The following is a 24,681-nucleotide window of genomic DNA, read 5'->3' on the forward strand; positions in this document are numbered from 1 at the left end:
CTCAGTACTGACCCTCTGACAGTGTGGCACTCCCTCAGTACTGACCCTCTGACAGTGCCGCACTCCCTCAGTACTGACCCTCTGACAGTGAGGCACTCCCTCAGTACTGACCCTCTGACAGTGCAGCACTCCCTCAGTACTGACCCTCTGACAGTGCGGCACTCCCTCAGTACTGACGCTCTGACAGTGAGGCACTCCCTCAGTACTGACCCTCTGACAGTGTGGCACTCCCTCAGTACTGACCCTCTGACACTGAGGCACTCCCTCAGTACTGACCCTCTGACAGTGTGGCACTCCCTCAGTACTGAAACTCTGACAGTGCAGCACTCCCTCAGTACTGACCCTCTGACAGTGCAGCACCCTCTCAGTACTGACCCTCTGACAGTGCGGCACTCCCACAGTACTGACCCTCTGACAGTGCGGCACTCCCTCAGTACTGACCCTCTGACAGTGCAGCACTCCCTCAGTACTGACCCTCTGACAGTGCAGCACCCTCTCAGTACTGACCCTCTGACAGTGTGCCACTCCCTCAGTACTGAACCTCGGACAGTGCGGCACTCCCTCAGTACTGACGCTCTGACAGTGAGGAACTCCCTCAGTACTGACCCTCTGACAGTGTGGCACTCCCTCAGTACTGACGCTCTGACAGTGAGGCACTACCTCAGTACTGACCCTCTGACAGTGTGGCACTCCCTCAGTACTGACCCTCTGACAGTGCAGCACTCCCTCAGTACTGACCCTCTGACAGTGAAGCACTCCCTCAGTCCCGACCATCTGACAGTGCAGCACTCCCTCAGTACTGACCCTCTGACAGTGCAGCACTCCCTCAGTACTGACCCTCTGACAGTGCAGTACTCCCTCAGTACTGACCCTCTGACAGTGCGGCACTCCCTCAGTACTGACCCTCTGCCAGTGAGGCACTCCCTCAGTACTGACCCTCTGACAGTGCGGCACTCCCTCAGTACTGACCCTCTGACTGTGAGGCACTCCCTCAGTACTGACCCTCTGACAGTGCAGCACTCCCTCAGTACTGACCCTCTGACAGTGCAGCACTCCCTCAGTACTGACGCTCTGACAGTGAGGCACTCCCTCAGTACTGACCCTCTGACAGTGTGGCACTCCCTCAGTACTGACCATCTGACAGTGCGGCACTCCCTCAGTACTGACCCTCTGACAGTGTGGCACTCCCTCAGTACTGAAACTCTGACAGTGCAGCACTCCCTCAGTACTGACCCTCTGACAGTGCAGCACCCTCTCAGTCCTGACCCTCTGACAGTGCGGCACTCCCTCAGTACTGACCCTCTGACAGTGCAGCACTCCCTCAGTACTGATCCTCTGACAGTGCAGCACCCGCTCAGTACTGACCCTCTGACAGTGCGGCACTCCCTCAGTACTGACCCTCTGACAGTGTGGCACTCCCTCAGTACTGACCCTCTGACAGTGCGGCACTCCCTCAGTACTGACCCTCTGACAGTGAGGCACTCCCTCAGTACTGACCCTCTGACAGTGCAGCACTCACTCAGTACTGACCCTCTGACAGTGCAGCACTCCCTCAGTACTGACCCTCTGACAGTCTAGTACTCCCTCAGGACTGACCCTTAGACAGTGCGTCACTCCCTCAGTACTGACCCTCTGACAGTGAGGCACTCCCTCAGTACTGACCCTCTGACAGTGCGGCACTCCCTCAGTACTGACTCTCTGACAATGTGGCACTCCCTCAGTACTGAAACTCTGACAGTGCAGCACTCCCTCAGTACTGACCCTCTGACAGTGCGGCACTCCCTCAGTACTGACCCTCTGACAGTGCAGCACCCTCTCAGTACTGACCCTCTGACAGTGCGGCACTCCCTCAGTACTGACCCTCTGACAGTGTGGCACTCCCTCAGTACTGACCCTCTGACAGTGCGGCACTCCCTCAGTACTGACCCTCTGACAGTGAGGCTCTCCCTCAGTACTGACCCTCTGACAGTGCAGCACTCCCTCAGTACTGACCCTCTGACAGTGCAGTACTCCCTCAGTACTGACCCTCTGACAGTGAGGCACTCCCTCAGTACTGACCCTCTGACAGTGCGGCACTCACTCAGTACTGACCCTCTGACAGTGAGGCACTCCCTCAGTACTGACCCTCTGACAGTGCAGCACCCTCTCAGTACTGACCCTCTGACAGTGTGGCACTCCCTCAGTACTGACCCTCTGACACTGCAGCACTCCCTCAGTACTGACCCTCTGGCAGTGCAGCACTCCCTCAGCACTGACCCTCTGACAGTGCAGCACTCCCTCAGAACTGACCCTCTGACAGTGCAGCACTCCCTCAGTGCTGACCCTCTGACAGTGCAGCGCTCCCTCAGTACTGACTCTCTGACAGTGCAGCACCCTCTCAGTACTGACCCTCTGACAGTGCGGCACTCCCTCAGTACTGATCCTCTGACAGTGTGGCACTCCCTCAGTACTGACCCTCTGACAGTGCGGCACTCCCTCAGCACTGACCCTCTGACAGTGAGGCACTCCCTCAGTACTGACCCTCTGACAGTGCAGCACTCACTCAGTACTGACCCTCTGACAGTGCAGCACTCCCTCAGTACTGACCCTCTGACAGTGCAGTAGTCCCTCAGTACTGACCCTCTGACAGTGCGGCACTCCCTCAGTACTGACCCTCTGACAGTGAGGCACTCCCTCAGTACTGACCCTCTGACAGTGCGGCACTCCCTCAGTACTGACCCTCTGACAGTGTGGCACTCCCTCAGTACTGAAACTCTGACAGTGCAGCACTCACTCAGTACTGACCATCTGACAGTGTGGCACTCCCTCAGTACTGACCCTCTGACAGTGCAGCACCCTCTCAGTACTGACCCTCTGACAGTGTGGCACTCCCTCAGTACTGACCCTCTGACAGTGCAGCACTCCCTCAGTACTGACCCTCTGGCAGTGCAGCACTCCCTCAGCACTGACCCTCTGACAGTGCAGCACTCCCTCAGTACTGACCCTCTGACAGTGCAGCACTCCCTCAGTGCTGACCCTCTGACAGTGCGGAACTCCCTCAGTACTGACCCTCTGACAGTGCAGCACTCCCTCAGCACTGACCCTCTGACAGTGCAGCACTCCCTCAGCACTGACCCTCTGACAGTGCAGCACTCCCTCAGTACTGACCCTCTGGCAGTGCAGCACTCCCTCAGCACTGACCGTCTGACAGTGCAGCACTCCCTCAGTACTGACCCTCTGACAGTGCAGCACTCCCTCAGTACTGACCCTCTGACAGTGCAGCACTCCCTCAGTACTGACCCTCTGACAGTGCAGCACTCCCTCAGTACTGACCCTCTGACAGTGCGGCACTCCCTCAGTTATGACCCTCTGACAGTGCAGCGCTCCCTCAGTACTGACCCTCTGACAGTGCAGCACTCCCTCAGCACTGACCCTCTGACAGTGCAGCACTCCCTCAGTGCACTATGACTTCGCCATGTTGAATGACCACCGTCTGCGGGGTTCCCATATGAAAGTCACACTCACCCTGATGATGTTCTCACCCACTGATTTCAGGCAATCCGACATTTTCGTGAACAGCTCCTGGCGTGATGGAACCATGATCATGTGACCCTCAGCATCAATATCCCAATTTACCACCAGGAATGCTGGCCGCGATTTATCTGTCGTCTTCGAGACAAGATAAACACAGAGTATCGATTACTCACAATCCTCCAACGCATTTCAGTTAAAATCGCATCCATTCACTCCCCTCCCACACCCCCATGTACACTCTCCCCTATCACTGACTCTACCCCCCATTCACTCCCCTCCCACACCCCATGTACACTCTCCCCTATCACTGACTCTACCCCCCATTCACTCCCCTCCCACACCCCCATGTACACTCTTCCCTATCACTGACTCTACCCCCCCATTCACTCCCCTCCCACACCCCCATGTACACTCTTCCCTATCACTGACTCTACCCCCCCCATTCGCTCTCCCACACCCCCATGTACACTCTCCCCATGTACACTCTCCCCCATCACTGACTCTACCCCCCATTCACTTCCCTCCCACACCCATGTACACTCTGCCCTATCACTGACTCTACCCCCATTCACTCCCCTCCCACATCCCCATGTACATTCTCCCCATGTACACTCTCCCCTATGACTGACTCTACCCCCCATTCACTCCCCTCCCACACCCCCATGTACACTCTCCCCCATCACTGACTCTACCCCCCATTCACTCCCCTCCCACACCCCCATGTACACTCTCCCCTATCACTGACTCTACCCCCCCATTCACTCCCCTCCCACACCCCCATGTACACTCTCCCCTATCACTGACTCTACCCCCCCATTCACTCCCCTCCCACACCCCCATGTACACTCTCCCCTATCACTGACTCTACCCCCCCATTCACTCCCCTCCCACACCCCCATGTACACTCTCCCCCATCACTGACTCTTCCCCCCCATTCACTCCCCTCCCACACCCCCATGTACACTCTCCCCCATCACTGACTCTACCCCCCATTCACTCCCCTCCCACACCCCCATGTACACTCTCCCCTATCACTGACTCTACCCCCCCATTCACTCCTCTCCCACACCCCCATGTACACTCTCCCCTATCACTGACTCTACCTCCCCATTCACTCCCCTCCCACATCCCCATGTACACTCTCCCCTATCACTGACTCTACTCCCCATTCACTCCCCTGCCACATCCCCATGTACACTCTCCCCTATCACTGACTCTACCCCCCCATTCACTCCCCTCCCACACCCCCATGTACACTCTCCCCTATCACTGACTCTACCCCCCCATTCACTCCCCTCCCACACCCCCATGTACACTCTCCCCCATCACTGACTCTACCCCCCATTCACTCCCCTCCCACACCCCCATGTACACTCTCCCCATGTACACTCTCCCCTATCACTGACTCTACCCCCCATTCACTCCCCTCCCACACCCCCAAGGGACGGTGGCCAGGACTAGCCTGGTGGGGTGTTGGAGGGGTGGCTGTCTCAGCCCTGGGTGGAGCGGGCAGTCTTGTTGGGCTGGGTGAGAGTGGGGCAGTGTGGTCATCGAACCTGGGATTATGAGGTTGTGTGGGGGAGGGTGCAGTGATAGGGTCTGTCTGGTCTGGGGTTTGGTTGAGTTTTGTCAGGGGTTCAGTTAAAGCAGACAGGTGGAGGTTAGGTCACACTGGGGCGGTGGGGGGGTGGAGGCTGGGTTGGGGGTCATGTGGTGGGGATTGGTGGGTAAGGAGGCAGAAGGAAGGGGTTCGTCTGAGGAATTCCATAGGGGTGTCTGGAGTGTTGTCTGGGTGAGATAGTGAGGAGAGTTGCATGGGGAGTTGGAGATGATCTGGAAGTCCCGGGGAGGGGGGGGGGGGGGGTCGTCACTGGAGTTGCGTTCCTGTTATAATCACCCAGAAACTAGAAGTGTCTTTATTTCTGCTAATCTCTTCTGGGTAATTATAACTGTAAGACAGTCGGAAGTGCCTGAACTTTCCAATTTACATTGTACTTTCAGATTGGGGTCAAGGGGGTAGATTTAAAGGAGTGCCCTGAATGAGGAAAGTGAGGGAGGGAGGCAGAGGGGTGTTGGGAGGGATTTCCAGAGCTCAGGACCCAGGCTGCTAAAGGCACACATGCCATTGGGGGGAGCGATTAAAATCAAGGATGTTCATGAGGCCAAATTTCAAGGAGCATATGATATTTACAATCTATGTTACTCACACAGAGAGACAGAGAGTGACGTATCTAAGTTTACTGATGATACCAAACGAGGTGGGAAGGTAAGCTGTGGGGAGGACGCAGAGAGGCTGCAGACAGGTTAAGTGAGTAGGCAACAAGATAACAAGTGGTGTATAATTTAGAGAATGTGAAGCTATTCACTTTGGGGTTGTATGAATAGAAAAGCAGGATATTTTTTACAAGGTGTGAAACTTGGTGGTGATCTTTCAGGAATCACTGGAGGCAGGAGTGGTCCCAGAGGACTGGGCGGTGGTGAATGTAACACCACTGTTTAAGAAGGGAGGGAGGCAGAAGACGTGAAATTATAGACCGGTTAGCCTGACTTCAGTCATTGGTAAGATTTAGAATCTGTTACGAAAGATGAAATCGCGGAGTACTTGGAAGTGCATGGTAAAATAGGACTGAGTCAGCACGGCTTCATCAAGGGAGGTCATGCCTGAAAGATCCGTTAGAATTCTTTGAGAATTAACGAGGAAATTAGACAAAGGAGAACCAGTGGACGTGGTCTATTTGGATTTCCAGAAGGCCGTTGACAAGGTGCTATGCAGGAGGCTGCTAAATAAGATAAGAGCCCATGATATTAGGGACAAGGTACTGGCATGAATAGAGGATTGGCTGACTGGCAGAAGGTAGAGTGGGGATAAAGGTTATTTTTTCAGGATGGCAGCCGGTGACTAGTGGTGTGCCTCAGGGGTCGGTGTTGGGACCACAACTATTCATAATATACGTTAATGATCTAGAAGAAGGAACTGAAGACACTTTTGCTAAGTTTGCAGACGATACAAAGATCTGTAGGACAGGCTAGGAGAGTGGACAAAGAAGTGGCAGATGGAATACAATGTGGAAAAGTGTGAGGTTATGCACTTTGGAAGAAAGAAAAGAGGCATAGACTATTTTCTGATTGGGAAAAGGGGCTTCGGAATCCTAGTTCAGGATTCTCTTAAGGTTAACGTGCATATTCAGTCGGCAGTTAGGAAGGCAAATGCAATGTTAGCATTCATGTCGAGAGGGCTAGAATACAAGACCAGGGATGTACTTCTGAGGCTGTATAAAGCTCTGGTCAAACCCCATGTGGAGTACTGTGAGCAGTTTTGGGCCCCGTATCTAAGGAAGGATGTGCTGGCCTTGGACAGGGTGGTCCAGAAGAGGTTCACAAGAATGATCCCCGGAATGAAGTATTTGTCATATGAAGAGCGGTTGAGGACTCTGGGTTTGTACTCCACAGAGTTTAGAAGGATGAAGGGGGTTCTTACAGAATTCTGAGAGGGCTGGATAGAATGGATGTGGAAAAAATGTTTCCACTGGGAGGAGAAACTAGAACCCGACGGCACAGCCTCAAACTGAAGGGACGATCTTTTAAAACAGAGATGAGGAGGAATTTCTTCAGCCAGAGGGTGGTGAATCTGTGGAACTCTTTGCCGCAGAAGGCTGTGGAGGCCAAATCACTGAGTGTCTTTAAGACAGAGATAGATAGGTTCTTGATTAATAAGGGGGTCAGGGGTTATGGGGAGAAGGCAGGAGAATGGAGATGAAAAAAATATCAGGCATGATTGAATGGCGGAGCAGACCTGATGGGCTGAATGACCTAATTCTGTTCCTGTATCTTATCTTATGGTTTTGAAAGTGTTAACGTTCAAAGAGACTTGAGTATTTGCACAAGGAGCGCAGGAAGGTGCAACAACCAATTCGGACAACAAATGGCACGTTGGTCTTTATTGTGAGGGGATTGAAGTACAGATGTAAAATCTTGCTAGAGTTGTACAGTGTTTTGTTGAGACCACATCTGGAGTATTTTGAGCAGTTTTGATCTCCACGTTTAAGAAATGATAAACTTGCCTTGGACTCTTGACAGCGAACGTTCACTGGTAGGGAGGAGGGAGTTGTCCGAGAGAGTGGTGAAGTAAATTGGGTTGATATTCTCTGGAGTTTAGGAGAATGAGGTCTGATCTATCTCATTGAAACATACCGGATTCTGAGGGGGTTTGATAGGGTGGAGGCTGAGAGGATACTTCCCCTGGTCGGGGAATCGGAAACACGGAAGACCCAGTCTCGGGATTAGGGGCCGATCAGTTAGGACTGAGACAAGGAGAAATTTATTCACTCAGACGGTTGTGAATCTTTGGGATTCTCAATCCCAGAGGGTTGTGGGTATTTGGAATCCTCAATTAAAATGGAAGATTCTCACAAACATCTACAGATGTGCGATAGGGAGCATCCTATCCGGCTGCATCACAGCTTGGTATGGCAACTGCTCGGCCCAAGATCGCAAGCAGCAAAGTGTATCAAACTCAGCCCAACGCATCACACAAGCTTGCCACCCTCCCATTGATTCTGTCTACACCTCTCGCTGCCTCAGGAAGGCAGACAGCATTATCAGAGTCCCCTCCCACACAGGCATTGCCTTCTTCCAGACCCTTCCATCAGGCAGAAAGTACAGAAGTCTGAAGTCCCGCACATCCAGACATAGGAACAGCTTCTTCCCCACAGCTACTAGACTCCTCAACGACGGCCCCTCGGACTGATCCGTTCCCTGTAAGACACTATTCACGACGCTCTACGCTGCTCTTGCTCATGTATTTGCTTTGTTTGGCCCCTTGTTCCGCACTGTAACCAATCACTGTTTGTCGATGTACCATCTGTCAATGTTCTCTATTGATTATTCTTTTGTCTACTGCTGTGTACGTTCCCTTGGCCGCATAAAAATTCTTTTCACTGCACTTTGGTACATGTGACAATAAATCAAATCAAATCAAAATCAGATCAGCTCTGATTGTATTGAATGATGGAACAGGCTCAATGGGCTGTGTTCTACTTCTGCACTCTTTTGTTTTTATGTTACACATTTGAGGGTTGTGAGATTGGCAATGACACCCATCCAGCATTCTCTAATTCTGGTTATTTGAAAGGCTCATACCTGCAACACATCTCGAACAAAGTCGCTGACCTGGTCTTGGGCCAGGGTGATGAGATTCTGCACCATCATATGACTGACCAGAGCTCCTAAACGCCCCAGGTTCTGTGTCACCTGCCTGGCCTCTTGCAGCTGTTTCTCGGCCACCTCCTGATGCACTCGCTGGACATGCACTGGATCCTTCACAAAGTTGCCAATTATTAGCTCTAGCTGTGCCACACAGTCTTGAATCATTTTGTAGCTGTCCTCACGTACCTGCATCGCCAACAAGAACTCAATGAATCAGACCATCAGAGTGTGGTAGACAGGGCTACATCAAGACAGCAGCAAATCAGACAGTCTCAGATAAGAAGCAGCATCATATTTAAACTGTCTGGATGGGGCGCAGATAGAAGGAGATAAGAACACAGATTGTCCATTATGAAACGTTGGGAGTGTCCACGAGTATTCCAAATGAGGGAACATTAGCAGTAGTCAATAATGTTTGAGAGTGTTAAACACTGATTCAAGTCTGTTAGAAAGAGTTGAAAACTGTTAGAATTGTGATGAATGTGAAAATTGTTAAATATCTCAAATGCATGAGAGAGGCTAATGCTGAAATAAGGAAGATACATAGATACATAGGAGCAGCACTTGGAGTTTCGGCGGGAGCGGCGTGCAGGGGCTGCCGGTGGGTGAGTATTTAAGTTTAAAATCCCGTTTCTGATCTTCTTTGCTGTTTTATTATTTTTTTAAAACTTTATTTTTTAAGGCGGGAACCGGAAGTTCGAACCGGAAGTTCGACCCGAGGACTTCTGGGAAGGTTCCCCCCCTCCCCCCCTCCCCAATAAATTCTGGTGGAGAGGAAACCCGAGACACTACACGTGTAGTGTCTCCCACCAGCCCTCCTCCTCTAACCTAATAATAAAACCCATTGGTGTGAGGTAAGTGCCAGATTATATTATTCTTTTTTTTTTTTTTAAATTTATTTATTAGCCAGATCTTGGTAGAAAGTTAGAGGAATGGCAGGGAAGGGAGTGCAATGTTCCTCCTGCAGGATGTTTGAGGTGAGGTATGACGTTAGTGTCCCTGCTGATTTTACCTGCAGGAAGTGCAGCTATCTCCAGCTCCGCCAAGACCGAGTTAGGGAACTGGAGCTGGAGTTGGATGAACTTCGGATCATTCGGGAGGCAGAGGGTCACAGGGTCATAGATAGCAGCTTCAGGGAATTAGTTACACCAAAGATTGGAGATAGATGGGTAACTGTAAGAGGGACTGGGAAGAAGCAGTCAGTGCAGGGATCCCCTGCGGTCGTTCCCCTGAGTAACAAGTATACCGCTTTGGATACTTGTGGGGGGGGGGGGGGGGGGGGGGACTTACCAGGGGTAAGCCATGGGGTACGGGCCTCTGGCACGGAGTCTGTCCCTGGTGCTCAGAAGGAAAGGGGGGAGAGGAGCAGAGCATTAGTAATTGGGGACTCGATAGTCAGGGGCACAGATAGGAGATTTTGTGGGAGCGTGAGAGCCTCACATTTGGTATGTTGCCTCCCAGGTGCAAGGGTACGTGATGTCTCGGATCGTGTTTTCCGGGTCCTTGGGGGGGAGGGGGAGCAGCCCCAAGTCGTGGTCCACATTGGCACTAACGACATAGGTAGGAAAGGGGACAAGGATGTCAGGCAGGCTTTCAGGGAGCTAGGATGGAAGCTCAGAACTAGAACAAACAGAGTTGTTATCTCTGGGTTGTTGCCCGTGCCACGTGATAGTGAGATGAGGAATAGGGAGAGAGAGCAATTAAACACGTGGCTACAGGGACGGTGCAGGCGGGAGGGATTCAGATTTCTGGATAACTGGGGCTCTTTATGGGGAAGGTGGGACCTCTACAGACAGGATGGTCTACATCTGAACCTGAGGGGCACAATTATCCTGGGGGGGAGATTTGTTAGTGCTCTTTGGGGGGGTTTAAACTAATGCAGCAGGGGCATGGGAACCTGGATTGTAGTTTTAGGGTACGGGAGAATGAGAGTACAGAGGTCAGGAGCACAGATTTGACGTCGCAGGAGGGGGCCAGTGTTCAGGTAGGTGGTTTGAAGTGTGTCTACTTCAATGCCAGGAGTATACGAAATAAGGTAGGGGAACTGGCAGCATGGGTTGGTACCTGGGACTTCGATGTTGTGGCCATTTCAGAGACATGGATAGAGCAGGGACAGGAATGGATGTTGCAGGTTCCGGGGTTTAGGTGTTTTAGTAAGCTCAGAGAAGGAGGCAAAAGAGGGGGAGGTGTGGCGCTGCTAGTCAAGAGCAGTATTACGGTGGCAGAGAGGATGCTAGATGGGGACTCATCTTCCGAGGTAGTATGGGCTGAGGTTAGAAACATGAAAGGAGAGGTCACCCTGTTGGGAGTCTTCTATAGGCCTCCAAATAGTTCTAGGGATGTAGAGGAAAGGATGGCGAGGATGATCCTGGATAAGAGCGAAAGTAACAGGGTAGTTATTATGGGAGACTTTAACTTTCCAAATATTGACTGGAAAAGATATAGTTCGAGTACATTAGATGGGTCGTTTTTTTGTACAGTGTGTGCAGGAGGGTTTCCTGACACAATATTTTGACAGGCCAACAAGAGGCGAGGCCACGTTGGATTTGGTTTTGGGTAATGAACCAGGCCAGGTGTTGGATTTGGAGGTAGGAGAGCACTTTGGGGACAGTGACCACAATTCGGTGACGTTTACGTTAATGATGGAAAGGGATAAGTATACACCGCAGGGCAAGAGTTATAGCTGGGGGAATGGCAATTATGATGCCATTAGACGTGACTTGGGGGGGATAAGGTGGAGAAGTAGGCTGCAAGTGTTGGGCACACTGGATAAGTGGGGCTTGTTCAAGGATCAGCTACTGCGTGTTCTTGATAAGTATGTACCGGTCAGGCAGGGAGGAAGGTGTCGAGCGAGGGAACCGTGGTTTACCAAGGAAGTGGAATCTCTTGTTAAGAGGAAGAAGGAGGCCTATGTGAAGATGAGGTGTGAAGTTTCAGTTGGGGCGATGGATAGTTACAAGGTAGCGAGGAAGGATCTAAAGAGAGAGCTAAGGCGAACAAGGAGGGGACATGAGAAGTATTTAGCAGGAAGGATCAAGGAAAACACAAAAGCTTTCTATAGGTATGTCAGGAATAAGCGAATGACTAGGGAAAGAGTAGGACCAGTCAAGGACAGGGATGGGAAATTGTGTGTGGAGTCTGAAGAGATAGGCGAGATACTAAATGAATATTTTTCGTCAGTATTCACGCAGGAAAAAGATAATGTTGTGGAGGAGAATGCTGAGCCCCAGGCTAATAGAATAGATGGCACTGAGGTACGTAGGGAAGCGGTGTTGGCAATTCTGGACAGGCTGAAAATAGATAAGTCCCCGGGACCTGATGGGATTTATCCTAGGATTCTCTGGGAGGCCAGGGAAGAGATTGCTGGACCTTTGGCTTTGATTTTTATGTCATCATTGGCTACAGGAATAGTGCCAGAGGACTGGAGGAGAGCAAATGTGGTCCCTTTGTTCAAAAAGGGGAGCAGAGACAACCCCGGCAACTATAGACCGGTGAGCCTCACGTCTGTAGTGGGTAAAGTCTTGGAGGGGATTATAAGAGACAAGATTTATAATCATCTAGATAGGAATAATATGATCAGGGATAGGCAACATGGCTTTGTGAAGGGTAGGTCATGCCTCACAAACCTTATTGAGTTCTTTGAGAAGGTGACTGAACAGGTAGATGAGGGTAGAGCAGTTGATGTGGTGTATATGGATTTCAGCAAAGCGTTTGATAAGGTTCCCCACGGTAGGCTATTGCAGAAAATACGGAGGCTGGGGATTGAGGGTGATTTAGAGATGTGGATCAGAAATTGGCTAGCTGAAAGAAGACAGAGGGTGGTGGTTGATGGGAAATGTTCAGAATGGAGTACAGTCACAAGTGGAGTACCACCAGGATCTGTTCTGGGGCCGTTGCTGTTTGTCATTTTTATCAATGACCTAGAGGAAGGCGCAGAAGGGTGGGTGAGTAAATTTGCAGACGATACTAAAGTCGTTGGTGTTGTCGATAGCGTGGAATAATGTAGCAGGTTACAGAGGGATATAGATAAGCTGCAGAGCTGGGCTGAGAGGTGGCAAATGGAGTTTAATGTAGAGAAGTGTGAGGTGATTCACTTTGGAAGGAATAACAGGAATGCGGAATATTTGGCTAATGGTAAAGTTCTTAAAAGTGTGGATGAGCAGAGGGATCTAGGTGTCCATGTACATAGATCCCTGAAAGTTGCCACCCAGGTTGATAGGGTTGTGAAGAAGGCCTATGGAGTGTTGGCCTTTATTGGTAGAGGGATTGAGTTCCGGAGTCGGGAGGTCATGTTGCAGCTGTACAGAACTCTGGTACGGTCGCATTTGGAGTATTGCGTACAGTTCTGGTCACCGCATTATAGGAAGGACGTGGAGGCTTTGGAGCGGGTGCAGAGGAGATTTACCAGGATGTTGCCTGGTATGGAGGGAAAATCTTATGAGGAAAGGCTGATGGACTTGAGGTTGTTTTCGTTGGAGAGAAGAAGGTTAAGAGGAGACTTAATAGAGGCATACAAAATGATCAGGGGGTTGGATAGGGTGGACAGTGAGAGCCTTCTCCCGCGGATGGAAATGGCTGGCACGAGGGGACATAACTTTAAACTGAGGGGTGATAGATATAGGACAGAGGTCAGAGGTAGGTTCTTTACGCAAAGAGTAGTGAGGCCGTGGAATGCCCTACCTGCTACAGTGGTGAACTCGCCAACATTGAGGGCATTTAAAAGTTTATTGGATAAACATATGGATGATAATGGTATAGTGTAGGTTAGATGGCTTTTGTTTCGGTGCAACATCGTGGGCCGAAGGGCCTGTACTGCGCTGTATTGTTCTATGTATGTTCTAAATTGCCCCTTAATTGGAAAAAATGAATTGGGTACTCTAAATTTTAAAAATAAAATCTGAAAAACATTAACGAGGTCGCCTCAACTGCTTCACTGGGCAGGGGATTCTACAGATTCACAACCCTTTGGGTGAAGAAGTTCTTCCTCAACTCAGTCTAAATCTGCTCCCCCTTATTTTGAGGTTATGCCCCCTAGTTCTAGGTTCACCCGCCAGTGGAAACAACCTCCCTGCTTCTATCCTATCTATTCCCTTCATAATTTTATATGTTTCTGTAAGTTCCTCCCTCATTCTTCTAAATTCCAATGAGTACAGTCCCAGCCTACTCAGTCTCTCCTCATAAGCCAATCCTCTCAACTCTGGAATCAACCTACTGGATCTCCTCTGCACGTCCTCCAGTGCCAGTACATCCTTTCTCAAGGCAGCATGGTAGTATAGTGGTTAGCACAATTGCTTCACAGCTCAAGGGTCCCAGGTTCGATTCCCGGCTTGGGTCACTGTCTGTGCGGAGTCTGCATGTTCTCCCCATGCGTGCGTGGGTTTCCTCCGGGTGCTCCAGTTTCCTCCCACAGTCCAAAGATGTGCAGGTTAGGTGGATTTGCCTTGCTAAATTGTCCTTAGTGTCCAAAATTGCCCTTAGTGTTGGGTGGGGTAACCGGGTTATGGGGATATGGTGGAGGTGTGGGCTTGGGTAGGGTGCTCTTTCCAAGAGCCGGTGCAGACTCGATGGGCTGATTGGCCTCCTTCTGCACTGTAAATTCTATGATTCAAGTAAGGAGACCTGTACACAGTACTGTACACAGTACTCCAGGTGTGGCCTCACCAGCACCCTATACAGCTGCAACATAATCTCCCTGCTTTTAAACTCCATCCCTCTAACAACGAAGGACAAAATTCCATTTGCCTTCTTAATTACCTGCTGCATCTGCAAACCAACTTTTTGTGATTCATGCACAAAAACACCCAGGTCCCTCTGCACAGCAGCGTGCTGCAATTTTTTACCATTTAAATTATAGTCCATTTTGTTAAGTAATGGGTTAAGAGACATTGCAATTAGTTGTCGCATTTATGTTAAATATCCATTAATTGAAACTGATATGTAAAGGGGCCTCAGGTGGCCTCTGTCAGGTGATGTATAGTGAGAGATTTGTGCAAAGGCTGTTGGATGGAAATAAATGTTGGTTTGTGAAAAAGGAACAAGAACTTTAGACTCTTCATATCACAGCAACTAAAACGTCTAACAATTGGTAGCAGAGGAAGGTTGCTGTGTAAATGTGAAGGGTTGAAAGATACAACTTTTCCAGATCAAACCAAGGAGTGAGTGAGAGAAAAAAAAAGGGATATATGGCTGAACCGAGGATAAAGATGGCTGGATATGACGATCCTCCCTTATTTTCTGAAAGGGAATCGTACGACCAATGGAGATGTGCAGTAGTTATGTGGACTAAGGTAACTGCTTTGGGAAAGAGAAAACAAGGTATGGCATTGGCTCTTTCTCTACCTTATGGCAGTAAAATCCGAAACAAAGTACTTTCTGAGCTGGAATTGGAAGAGTTAGACTCAGAAGAAGGTCTGGAGACTGTATTACATTATGTGGATAAGATTTATAAGAATGATGACTTGTTAAGTGCGTATGCAGCATGGTCGGATTTTGATAAGTTCCGGAAAATGGAGGATATCTCCATGGAAGACTATATAATGGAATTTGGCAGACTATATAAAAGGCTGCAGAAACACAACCTGGAATTTCCACAGTCTGTGTTGGCCTTTAAATTACTTGACTGTGCTAGAGTGAGCAACATGGATAGGCTCCTGGTTTTGACAGGAGTTCAGTTTACTGATAAGGATACGTTATTCGAACAGATGACAGAAGCTTTACAAAAGTTTCTGGGGAAACATTCGATTCCGATGGCCCTGATGACCCAAATCGGTCAGCCTGCAATAAGGCAGAATCTGGAAGATACACTACTAACAGGATGGCAAAATCGTATGGCTACGAACAGGGCTCAAGACTTTAGAAGGAGACCGAGACAAGGAAATTATGAACACAGAAACCCAGTTAGAACCTACAATAGGAAGATGAATCCCAGAAATGCATGGGACATGATAAATCGATGTTTCGATGTGACTCTCAATAAAAATACCATTATGCTTTCAACTGTCCAACTCGTTATAAGAGTGTTTGAAGCGACACATGACACGGAAGAGTCAGAAGAGGAAAAAGACAGTGACCAGAAAGAAGGTATTGTCCTATTGATAAGCAGTTTTACGCCGGTAATGAGGGTGTTGGTTGCAGAATCCTTCAACTGTGCTGTAGTGAATAGTGGCTGCACATCTACTGTGTGTGGAATTGACTGGTTAAAATGTTACCTGGACTCTTTGAATGCTGAAAATCGTAACAAGGTTAAGGAATTTGAAAGTTCCGCAAGTTTCAGGTTTAGGGATGATAATACTCTGAAGTCGCTGAAAAGAGTGGTGATCCCTTGCAATATTGCCGGAGTGAATCATTTCATTAGCACGGATGTTGTATCAAGTGAGATACCTTTGCTTCTGAGCAGACCGTCGATGAAGAAAGCACACATGAAACTGGATATGGAACAGGATAAGGCAACAGTTTTTGGAAAGACGGTGGACTTACAATTTACACAGTCGGGACACTATTGTGTCCTTAGGGGGGAGGGGGAGCAGCCCCAAGTCGTGGTCCACATTGGCACCAACGACATAGGTAGGAAAGGGGACAAGGATGTCAGGCAGGCTTTCAGGGAGCTAGGATGGAAGCTCAGAACTAGAACAAACAGAGATGTTATCTCTGGGTTGTTGCCCGTGCCACGTGATAGTGAGATGAGGAATAGGGAGAGAGAGCATTTAAACACGTGGCTACAGGGATGGTGCAGGCGGGAGGGTTTCAGATTTTTGGATAACTGGGGCTCTTTCTGGGGAAGGTGGGACCTCTACAGACAGGATGGTCTACATCTGAACCTGAGGGGCACAAATATCCTGGGGGGCAGATTTGTTAGTGCTCTTTGGGGGGGTTTAAACTAATGCAGCAGGGGCATGGGAACCTGGATTGTAGTTTTAGGGTAAGGGAGAATGAGAGTATAGAGGTCAGGAGCACAGATTTGACGTCGCAGGAGGGGGCCAGCGTTCAGGTAGGTGGTTTGAAGTGTGTCTACTTCAATGCCAGGAGTATACGAAACAAGGTAGGGGAACTGGCAGCGTGGGTTGGTACCTGGGACTTCGATGTTGTGGCCATTTCGGAGACATGGATAGAGCAGGGACAGGAATGGATGTTGCAGGTTCCGGGGTTTAGGTGTTTTAGTAAGCTCAGAGAAGGAGGCAAAAGAGGGGGAGGTGTGGCGCTGCTAGTCAAGAGCAGTATTACGGTGGCGGAGAGGATGCTAGATGGGGACTCTTCTTCCGAGGTAGTATTGGCTGAAGTTAGAAACAGGAAAGGAGAGGTCACCCTGTTGGGAGTTTTTTATAGGCCTCCTAATAGTTCTAGGGATGTAGAGGAAAGGATGGCGAAGATGATTCTGGATATGAGCGAAAGTAACAGGGTAGTTATTATGGGAGACTTTAACTTTCCAAATATTGACTGGAAAAGATATAGTTCGAGTACAATAGATGGGTCGTTTTTTGTACAGTGTGTGCAGGAGGGTTTCCTGAAACAATATGTTGACAGGCCAACAAGAGGCGAGGCCACGTTGGATTTGGTTTTGGGTAATGAACCAGGCCAGGTGTTGGATTTGGAGGTAGGAGAGCACTTTGGGGACAGTGACCACAATTCGGTGACGTTTACGTTAATGATGGAAAGGGATAAGTATACACCGCAGGGCAAGAGTTATAGCTGGGGGAAGGGCAATTATGATGCCATTAGACGTGACTTGGGGGGGATAAGGTGGAGAAGTAGGCTGCAAGTGTTGGGCACACTGGATAAGTGGGGCTTGTTCAAGGATCAGCTACTGCGTGTTCTTGATAAGTATGTACCGGTCAGACAGGGAGGAAGGCGTCGAGCGAGGGAACCGTGGTTTACCAGGGAAGTGGAATCTCTTGTTAAGAGGAAGAAGGAGGCCTATGTGAAGATGAAGTGTGAAGTTTCGGTTGGGGCGATGGATAGTTACAAGGTAGCGAGGAAGGATCTAAAGAGAGAGCTAAGACGAGCAAGGAGGGGACATGAGAAGTATTTGGCAGGAAGGATCAAGGAAAACCCAAAAGCTTTCTATAGGTATGTCAGGAATAAGCGAATGACTACGGAAAGAGTAGGACCAGTCAAGGACAGGGATGGGAAATTGTGTGTGGAGTCTGAAGAGATAGGCGAGATACTAAATGAATGTTTTTCGTCAGTATTCACTCAGGAAAAAGAGAATGTTGTGGAGGAGAATGCTGAGACCCAGGCTATTAGAATAGATGGCATTGAGGTACGTAGGGAAGAGGTGTTGGCAATTCTGGACAGGCTGAAAATAGATAAGTCCCCGGGACCTGATGGGATTTATCCTAGGATTCTATGGGAGGCCAGGGAAGAGATTGCTGGACCTTTGGCTTTGATTTTTATGTCATCATTGGCTACAGGAATAGTGCCAGAGGACTGGAGGACAGCAAATGTGGTCCCTTTGTTCAAAAAGGGGAGCAGAGACAACCCCGGCAACTATAGACCGGTGAGCCTCACGTCTGTAGTGGGTAAAGTCTTGGAGGGGATTATAAGGGACAAGATTTATAATCATCTAGATAGGAATGATATGATCAGGGATAGTCAGCATGGCTTTGTGAAGGGTAGGTCATGCCTCACAAACCTTATTGAGTTCTTTGAGAAGGTGACTGAACAGGTAGACGAGGGTAGAGCAGTTGATGTGGTGTATATGGATTTCAGCAAAGCGTTTGATAAGGTTCCCCACGGTAGGCTATTGCAAAAAATACGGAGGCTGGGGATTGAGGGTGATTTAGAGATGTGGATCAGAAATTGGCTAGCTGAAAGAAGACAGAGGGTGGTGGTTGATGGGAAATGTTCAGAATGGAGTACAGTCACAAGTGGAGTACCACAAGGATCTGTTCTGGGGCCGTTGCTGTTTGTCATTTTTATCAATGACCTAGAGGAAGGCACAGAAGGGTGGGTGAGTAAATTTGCAGATGATACTAAAGTCGGTGGTGTTGTCGATAGTGTGGAAGGATGTAGCAGGTTACAGAGGGATATAGATAAGCTGCAGAGCTGGGCTGAGAGGTGGCAAATGGAGTTTAATGTAGAGAAGTGTGAGGTGATTCACTTTGGAAGGAATAACAGGAATGCGGAATATTTGGCTAATGGTAAAGTTCTTGAAAGTGTGGCTGAGCAGAGGGATCTAGGTGTCCATGTACATAGATCCCTGAAAGTTGCCACCCAGGTTGATAGGGTTGTGAAGAAGGCCTATGGAGTGTTGGCCTTTATTGGTAGAGGGATTGAGTTCCGGAGTCGGGAGGTCATGTTGCAGCTGTACAGAACTCTGGTCCGGCCGCATTTGGAGTATTGCGTACAGTTCTGGTCACCGCATTATAGGAAGGACGTGGAGGCTTTGGAGCGGGTGCAGAGGAGATTTACCAGGATGTTGCCTGGTATGGAGGGAAAATCTTATGAGGAAAGGCTGACGGACTTGAGGTTGTTTTCGTTGGAGAGAAGAAGGTTAAGAGGAGACTTAATAGAGGCATACAAAATGATCAGGGGGTTGGATAGGGTGGACAGTGAGAGCCTTCTCCCGCGGATGGATATGGCTGGCACGAGGGGACATAACTTTAAACTGAGGGGTAATAGATATAGGACAGAGGTCAGAGGTAGGTTCTTTACGCAAAGAGTAGTGAGGCCGCGGAATGCCCTACCTGCTACAGTAGTGAACTCGCCAACATTGAGGGCATTTAAAAGTTTATTGGATAAACATATGGATTATAATGGCATAGTGTAGGTTAGATGGCTTTTGTTTCGGTGCAACATCGTGGGCCGAAGGGCCTGTACTGCGCTGTATTGTTCTATGTTCTATGTTCTATGTTCTACTATTGTATTCCATTATTGACAAATAATATTTCAAGTAGAGTGGTTAAGGATATGTTAATGGCAGTTGAAAATGGGACTTTAGCTGATCAAAAGCTTGTGGTATTAAAACTGCAGAGGCAATTTGCACATCCGTCTCCTCGGCGGCTGAAAAATTTATTAAAGGATACAGGGGTAAGGGATGACGACTATACTAAACTGATAGAACAGGTTAGTGATCGCTGTGAAGTTTATAGGAAATACAGAAGGACACCAGCACGACCGATAGTAACCCTACCTTTGGCCAGAGATTTTAATGACATTGTGGCCATGGATCTTAAGATCTGGGATAAAGCAAATAATATATTTATTTTGCATTTTGTAGATTTAGCAACCAGATTTAGTCAATCAACGATTGTACGAAGTAAAGAAAAGAGAGTAATTCTGGATCAAATCGTGGAAAAATGGATAGGGATAGGAATGGGTCCACCGGCAAAATTCCTTACGGACAATGGGGGAGAATTTGCTAATGATGAGTTTAGGGATATGTGTGAAAATGTGAATATCAGAGTTATGAATACGACTGCAGAAAGCCCATTTAATAATGATGTCTGTGAAATAAATCATGCTGTCATCGATGACATGCTTCGGAAAATGTTGGCAGATCGACCAAATTGCAGGCTAAATTCAGCTTTAGCATGGGCAGCACATGCAAAGAATTCATTGCAGATGGTTGGGGGCTATAGTCCCTATCAATTAGTGTTTGGTAGAAATCCTAAAATTCCGTCCATTTTGGATGACCAGCCTCCAGCTTGGGAGAGGACTACAATTAGCTCTGGTTTTGCTGAACATTTAAATGCATTACATCGCAGTAGAAAAGCTTTTTTGGAAGCAGAAGTCTCTGAAAGAATTCGCAGAGCTTTAAGACATAACGTACGGCCATCAGATGCTGTTTTTCAGCAAGGAGGCATGGTATACTATACGAGAGACAATTCTAATGAATGGAACGCCCAGGGAAGATCATAGGCATAGATGGCAAAAAAATTATTTTGCAACATGGTAATCAAACTGTTAGGGTCCATTCATCAAGGATAATGGGTACAGATTACAAATTTTCAAATATAGACAGAGCGGACAGACATGACGAGGAACCAGAGTCATCTGGTACGCATGTGTTACAGAACTATGAGGACCAATTAACTGATATAGACAGGGGGCAGGATTCTCCACCCCCACGCCGAATTGGCCGCGCCGTCGTGAACGCCGTCGAGGTTCACAACGGCGCGGAACGGCCCCGGTCTCGACCGATTCAGGCCCTGACAATGGGCCAGTATCGGGGCCACGTCATCTACCCGCGCCAGGCCTTGTTACCCGCGTAAAAGCGGCGCTGAATAGATGACGCGGCCGGCGCCACATAACGGACGTCATCAGCGCATGCGTGGTTGCCATCCTGTCCAAATCTGCCCCGCAAGAAGATGGGGGACGGACCTTGCAGGGCCGCGGAAGGAAGGAGGTCCTCCTTCAGAGAGGACGGCCCGACGATCGGTGGGCACCGATCGCGGGCCATACCACATTCAAGGTGAAGCCCGGTGCAGGATCCCCCCTCGCCCCCCCACAGACCGCCCTCCCAGCGTTCACGCACCGCCCACGACTGCAGCGACCAGGTGTGGACGGGGCTGGGGGGAACCCGCCGTTTTGGCCTGGCCGCTCGGCCCATCCGGGCCTCAGAATCGCGGGGGTGCCGGAGAATCGCCATTTTGGGTATCTCCGGCGAATCTCCGGCCTGCGGCCCGCGAAACTCGACTGGCCCGTTTCCGCCGCTCGGGAGAATCGCGGGAGGGCGTCGGACCGGCGTCCCCGGAACTTCCGGCGGCCCAGGCGATTCTCCCAACCGGCGTGGGAGTGGAGAATCGCGCCCAGGGTTTCTGTGGAGGAATGCAATACTTCTGATGAATTAGAACAGGCCATTTTTCCGAAAGGGCAACTGCCAAAAGTTGGTTCAAAAGCGACATACTTGCCTGAAGGGTCTAGTCAATGGAAGGATGCAACTGTTATTAGTAGAGCAGGGAAGGCCACTGGAAAGTATAAACATTGGTTGAATGTACAGCATTCAGGGGAAGGAGTCAAGACACTGGATTGGGAAAACAAAGTTCAAAAATGGAGGGCACAGAAACGCAGTGCCAGTTCAGATAGTACATCGGATAGTGAACAGGTCCGTAGGAAAAGGTCGAGAACTATTGAAAGGACATCCCACAGCAGAAGGTAACGATCAAGCAGTAGCAGTCCAGAACGAGATACCAGGCGGGAGAGGGGACGTAGTTTGTCAAGATCTCGGAACATGAGTAAGACTACGAATACTAATAGGAGTAGAAGCCCACATGCACGTGAGATTTTGGTGGCTTCAAATAAATTAGATGAAAAAGTTATCAAAGAAGCTAAACAGCAAGAATTGCATAGGTGGAGTGAATTTGGGGTATAGAACATAGAACAATACAGCGCAGTACAGGCCCTTCGGCCCACGATGTTGCACCGAAACAAAAGCCATCTAACCTACACTATGCCATTATCATCCATATGTTTATCCAATAAACTTTTAAATGCCCTCAATGTTGGTGAGTTCACTACTGTAGCAGGTAGGGCATTCCACGGCCTCACTACTCTTTGCATAAAGAACCTACCTCTGACCTCTGTCCTATATCTATTACCCCTCAGTTTAAAGCTATGTCCCCTCGTGCCAGCCATTTCCATCCGCGGGAGAAGGCTCTCACTGTCCACCCTATCCAACCCCCTGATCATTTTGTATGCCTCTATTAAGTCTCCTCTTAACCTTCTTCTCTCCAACGGAAACAACCTCAAGTCCATCAGCCTTTCCTCATAAGATTTTCCCTCCATACCAGGCAACATCCTGTTAAATCTCCTCTGCACCCGCTCCAAAGCCTCCACGTCCTTCCTTTAATGCGGTGACCAGAACTGTACGCAATACTCCAAATGCGGCCGTACCAGAGTTCTGTACATCTGCAACATGACCTCCTGACTCCGGAACTCAATCCCTCTACCAATAAAGGCCAACACTCCATAGGCCTTCTTCACAACCCTATCAACCTGGGTGGCAACTTTCAGGGATCTATGTACATGGACACCTAAATCCCTCTGCTCATCCACACTTCCAAGAACTTTGCCATTAGCCAAATATTCCGCATTCCTGTTATTCCTTCCAAAGTGAATCACCTCGCACTTCTCTACACTTCTGGCCACTTCTGGGCCACCTCTCAGCCCAGCTCTGCAGCTTATCTATATCCCTCTGTAACCTGCTACATTATTCCACGCTATCGACAACACCAACGACTTTAGTATCGTCTGCAAATTTACTCACCCACCCTTCTGCGCCTTCCTCTAGGTCATTGATAAAAATGACAAACAGCAACGGCCCCAGAACAGATCCTTGTGGTACTCCACTTGTAACTGAACTCCATTCTGAACATTTCCCATCAACCACCACCCTCTGTCTTCTTTCAGCTAGCCAATTTCTGATCCACATCTCTAAATCACCCTCAATCCCCAGCCTCCGTATTTTCTGCAATAGCCTACTGTGGGGAACCACAGAAGTACCAGTTAGGGGACAAAGAGCTCTATCCCACAGATGGATTTGCACGGAAAAGGTTCATCCGGGTGGAACTTATAAGACTAAGGCCAGGCGCGTGGCAAGGGGATTTGAAGAAAACTTAGAAGATCAGAATTTAAGGGTAGATTCACCTACAGAAGGAAAGGTTATTTTAAAGATCTTCCTGGCTCTATTAGCCATAAAGGCATGGGAATGCAAATCTATAGATATAAAAGCTGCCTTTTTGCAGGGGCATCAACTCCAGAGAGACATTTTTCTCCGTCCTCCTAAAGAAGCAGCTAACACAGAAGGGGTACTCTGGAAGTTGAACAAATGTGTATATGGATTAAATGATGCGTCTAGAGTCTGGTATTTTTCGGTAAAGTCAGTTTTGTTAAAGTTAGGCTGTTGCCAGTTGAAAGCAGATCCTGCAATGTTTTACTGGCACTATAAAGGAAATCTTTCTGGCATTTTTATGATACATGTCGATGATTTTTTGTGGGGCGTGACTAGTGATTTCGAAGCTATTGTAATCTCTGGTTTGAGGAAAGAATTCAGGGTTGGAAGTCAGGCTTCCGGTGCATTTAAATATATTAGACTGGAAATCGGACAGACTAAGTTAGGGGCAACTTTACGTCAGCAATCTTATTTGGAAAGCATCAGCCCAATAGCAATTAGTCGTGGCCGAGTTTCACAGAAAGACGCAATGGTTTCAAAGATAGAAAAAGAGCAACTGCGAAGTTAGGTAGACAGACTAGACCGGACGTGAGTTTTGATGTCTTAGAGATTTTTTTTGTTTTTAAAAATATATATTTATTAAATTTTTTAACACAATTTTTCTCCCTTACAAACCCCCCCCCCCCCCCCCCCCCCCCCCCCCCGCCCCCGTAACAAAATAACAGGAAATCGCACAGAGCAAGATATATACGTGGTAAAATGATATGTTTACATAGAACATAGAATACAGCGCAGTACAGGCCCTTCGGCCCACGATGTTGCACCAAAACAAAAGCCATCTAACCTACACTATACTATTATCATCCATATGTTTATCCAATAAACTTTTAAATGCCCTCAATGTTGGCGAGTTCACTACTGTAGCAGGTAGGGCATTCCACGGCCTCACTACTCTTTGCGTAAAGAACCTACCTCTGACCTCTGTCCTATATCTATTACCCCTCAGTTTAAAGCTATGGCCCCTCGTGCCAGCCATTTCCATCCGCGGGAGAAGGCTCTCACTGTCCACCCTATCCAACCCCCTGATCATTTTGTATGCCTCTATTAAGTCTCCTCTTAACCTTCTTCTCTCCAACGAAAACAACCTCAAGTCCATCAGCCTTTCCTCATAAGATTTACCCTCCATACCAGGCAACATCCTGGTAAATCTCCTCTGCACCCGCTCCAAAGCCTCCACGTCCTTCCTATAATGCGGTGACCAGAACTGTACGCAATACTCCAAATGCGGCCGTACCAGAGTTCTGTACAGCTGCAACATGACCTCCTGACTCCGGAAGTCAATCCCTCGACCAATA

General features: G+C 48.8%; 1 protein-coding gene across 1 annotated transcript in view; it reads right to left on the minus strand.

The window, feature by feature from the left end:
• The window catches only part of LOC140391353 (dynein heavy chain domain-containing protein 1-like), a 275,539-nt gene that overhangs the window by 197,738 nt on the left and 53,120 nt on the right, over positions 1 to 24,681 (minus strand). Inside the window, exons 7-8 of the mRNA XM_072475932.1 lie at positions 8,653 to 8,904; positions 3,505 to 3,648 (exon numbers count right to left, since the gene is read on the minus strand). Of these exons, the coding sequence (XP_072332033.1) occupies positions 3,505 to 3,648; positions 8,653 to 8,904 (396 nt within the window). The remainder of the gene's footprint in view (positions 1 to 3,504; positions 3,649 to 8,652; positions 8,905 to 24,681) is intronic.

The sequence above is a fragment of the Scyliorhinus torazame genome, chromosome 15 (assembly GCF_047496885.1).
Source record: "Scyliorhinus torazame isolate Kashiwa2021f chromosome 15, sScyTor2.1, whole genome shotgun sequence".
Classification (NCBI taxonomy): domain Eukaryota; kingdom Metazoa; phylum Chordata; class Chondrichthyes; order Carcharhiniformes; family Scyliorhinidae; genus Scyliorhinus; species Scyliorhinus torazame.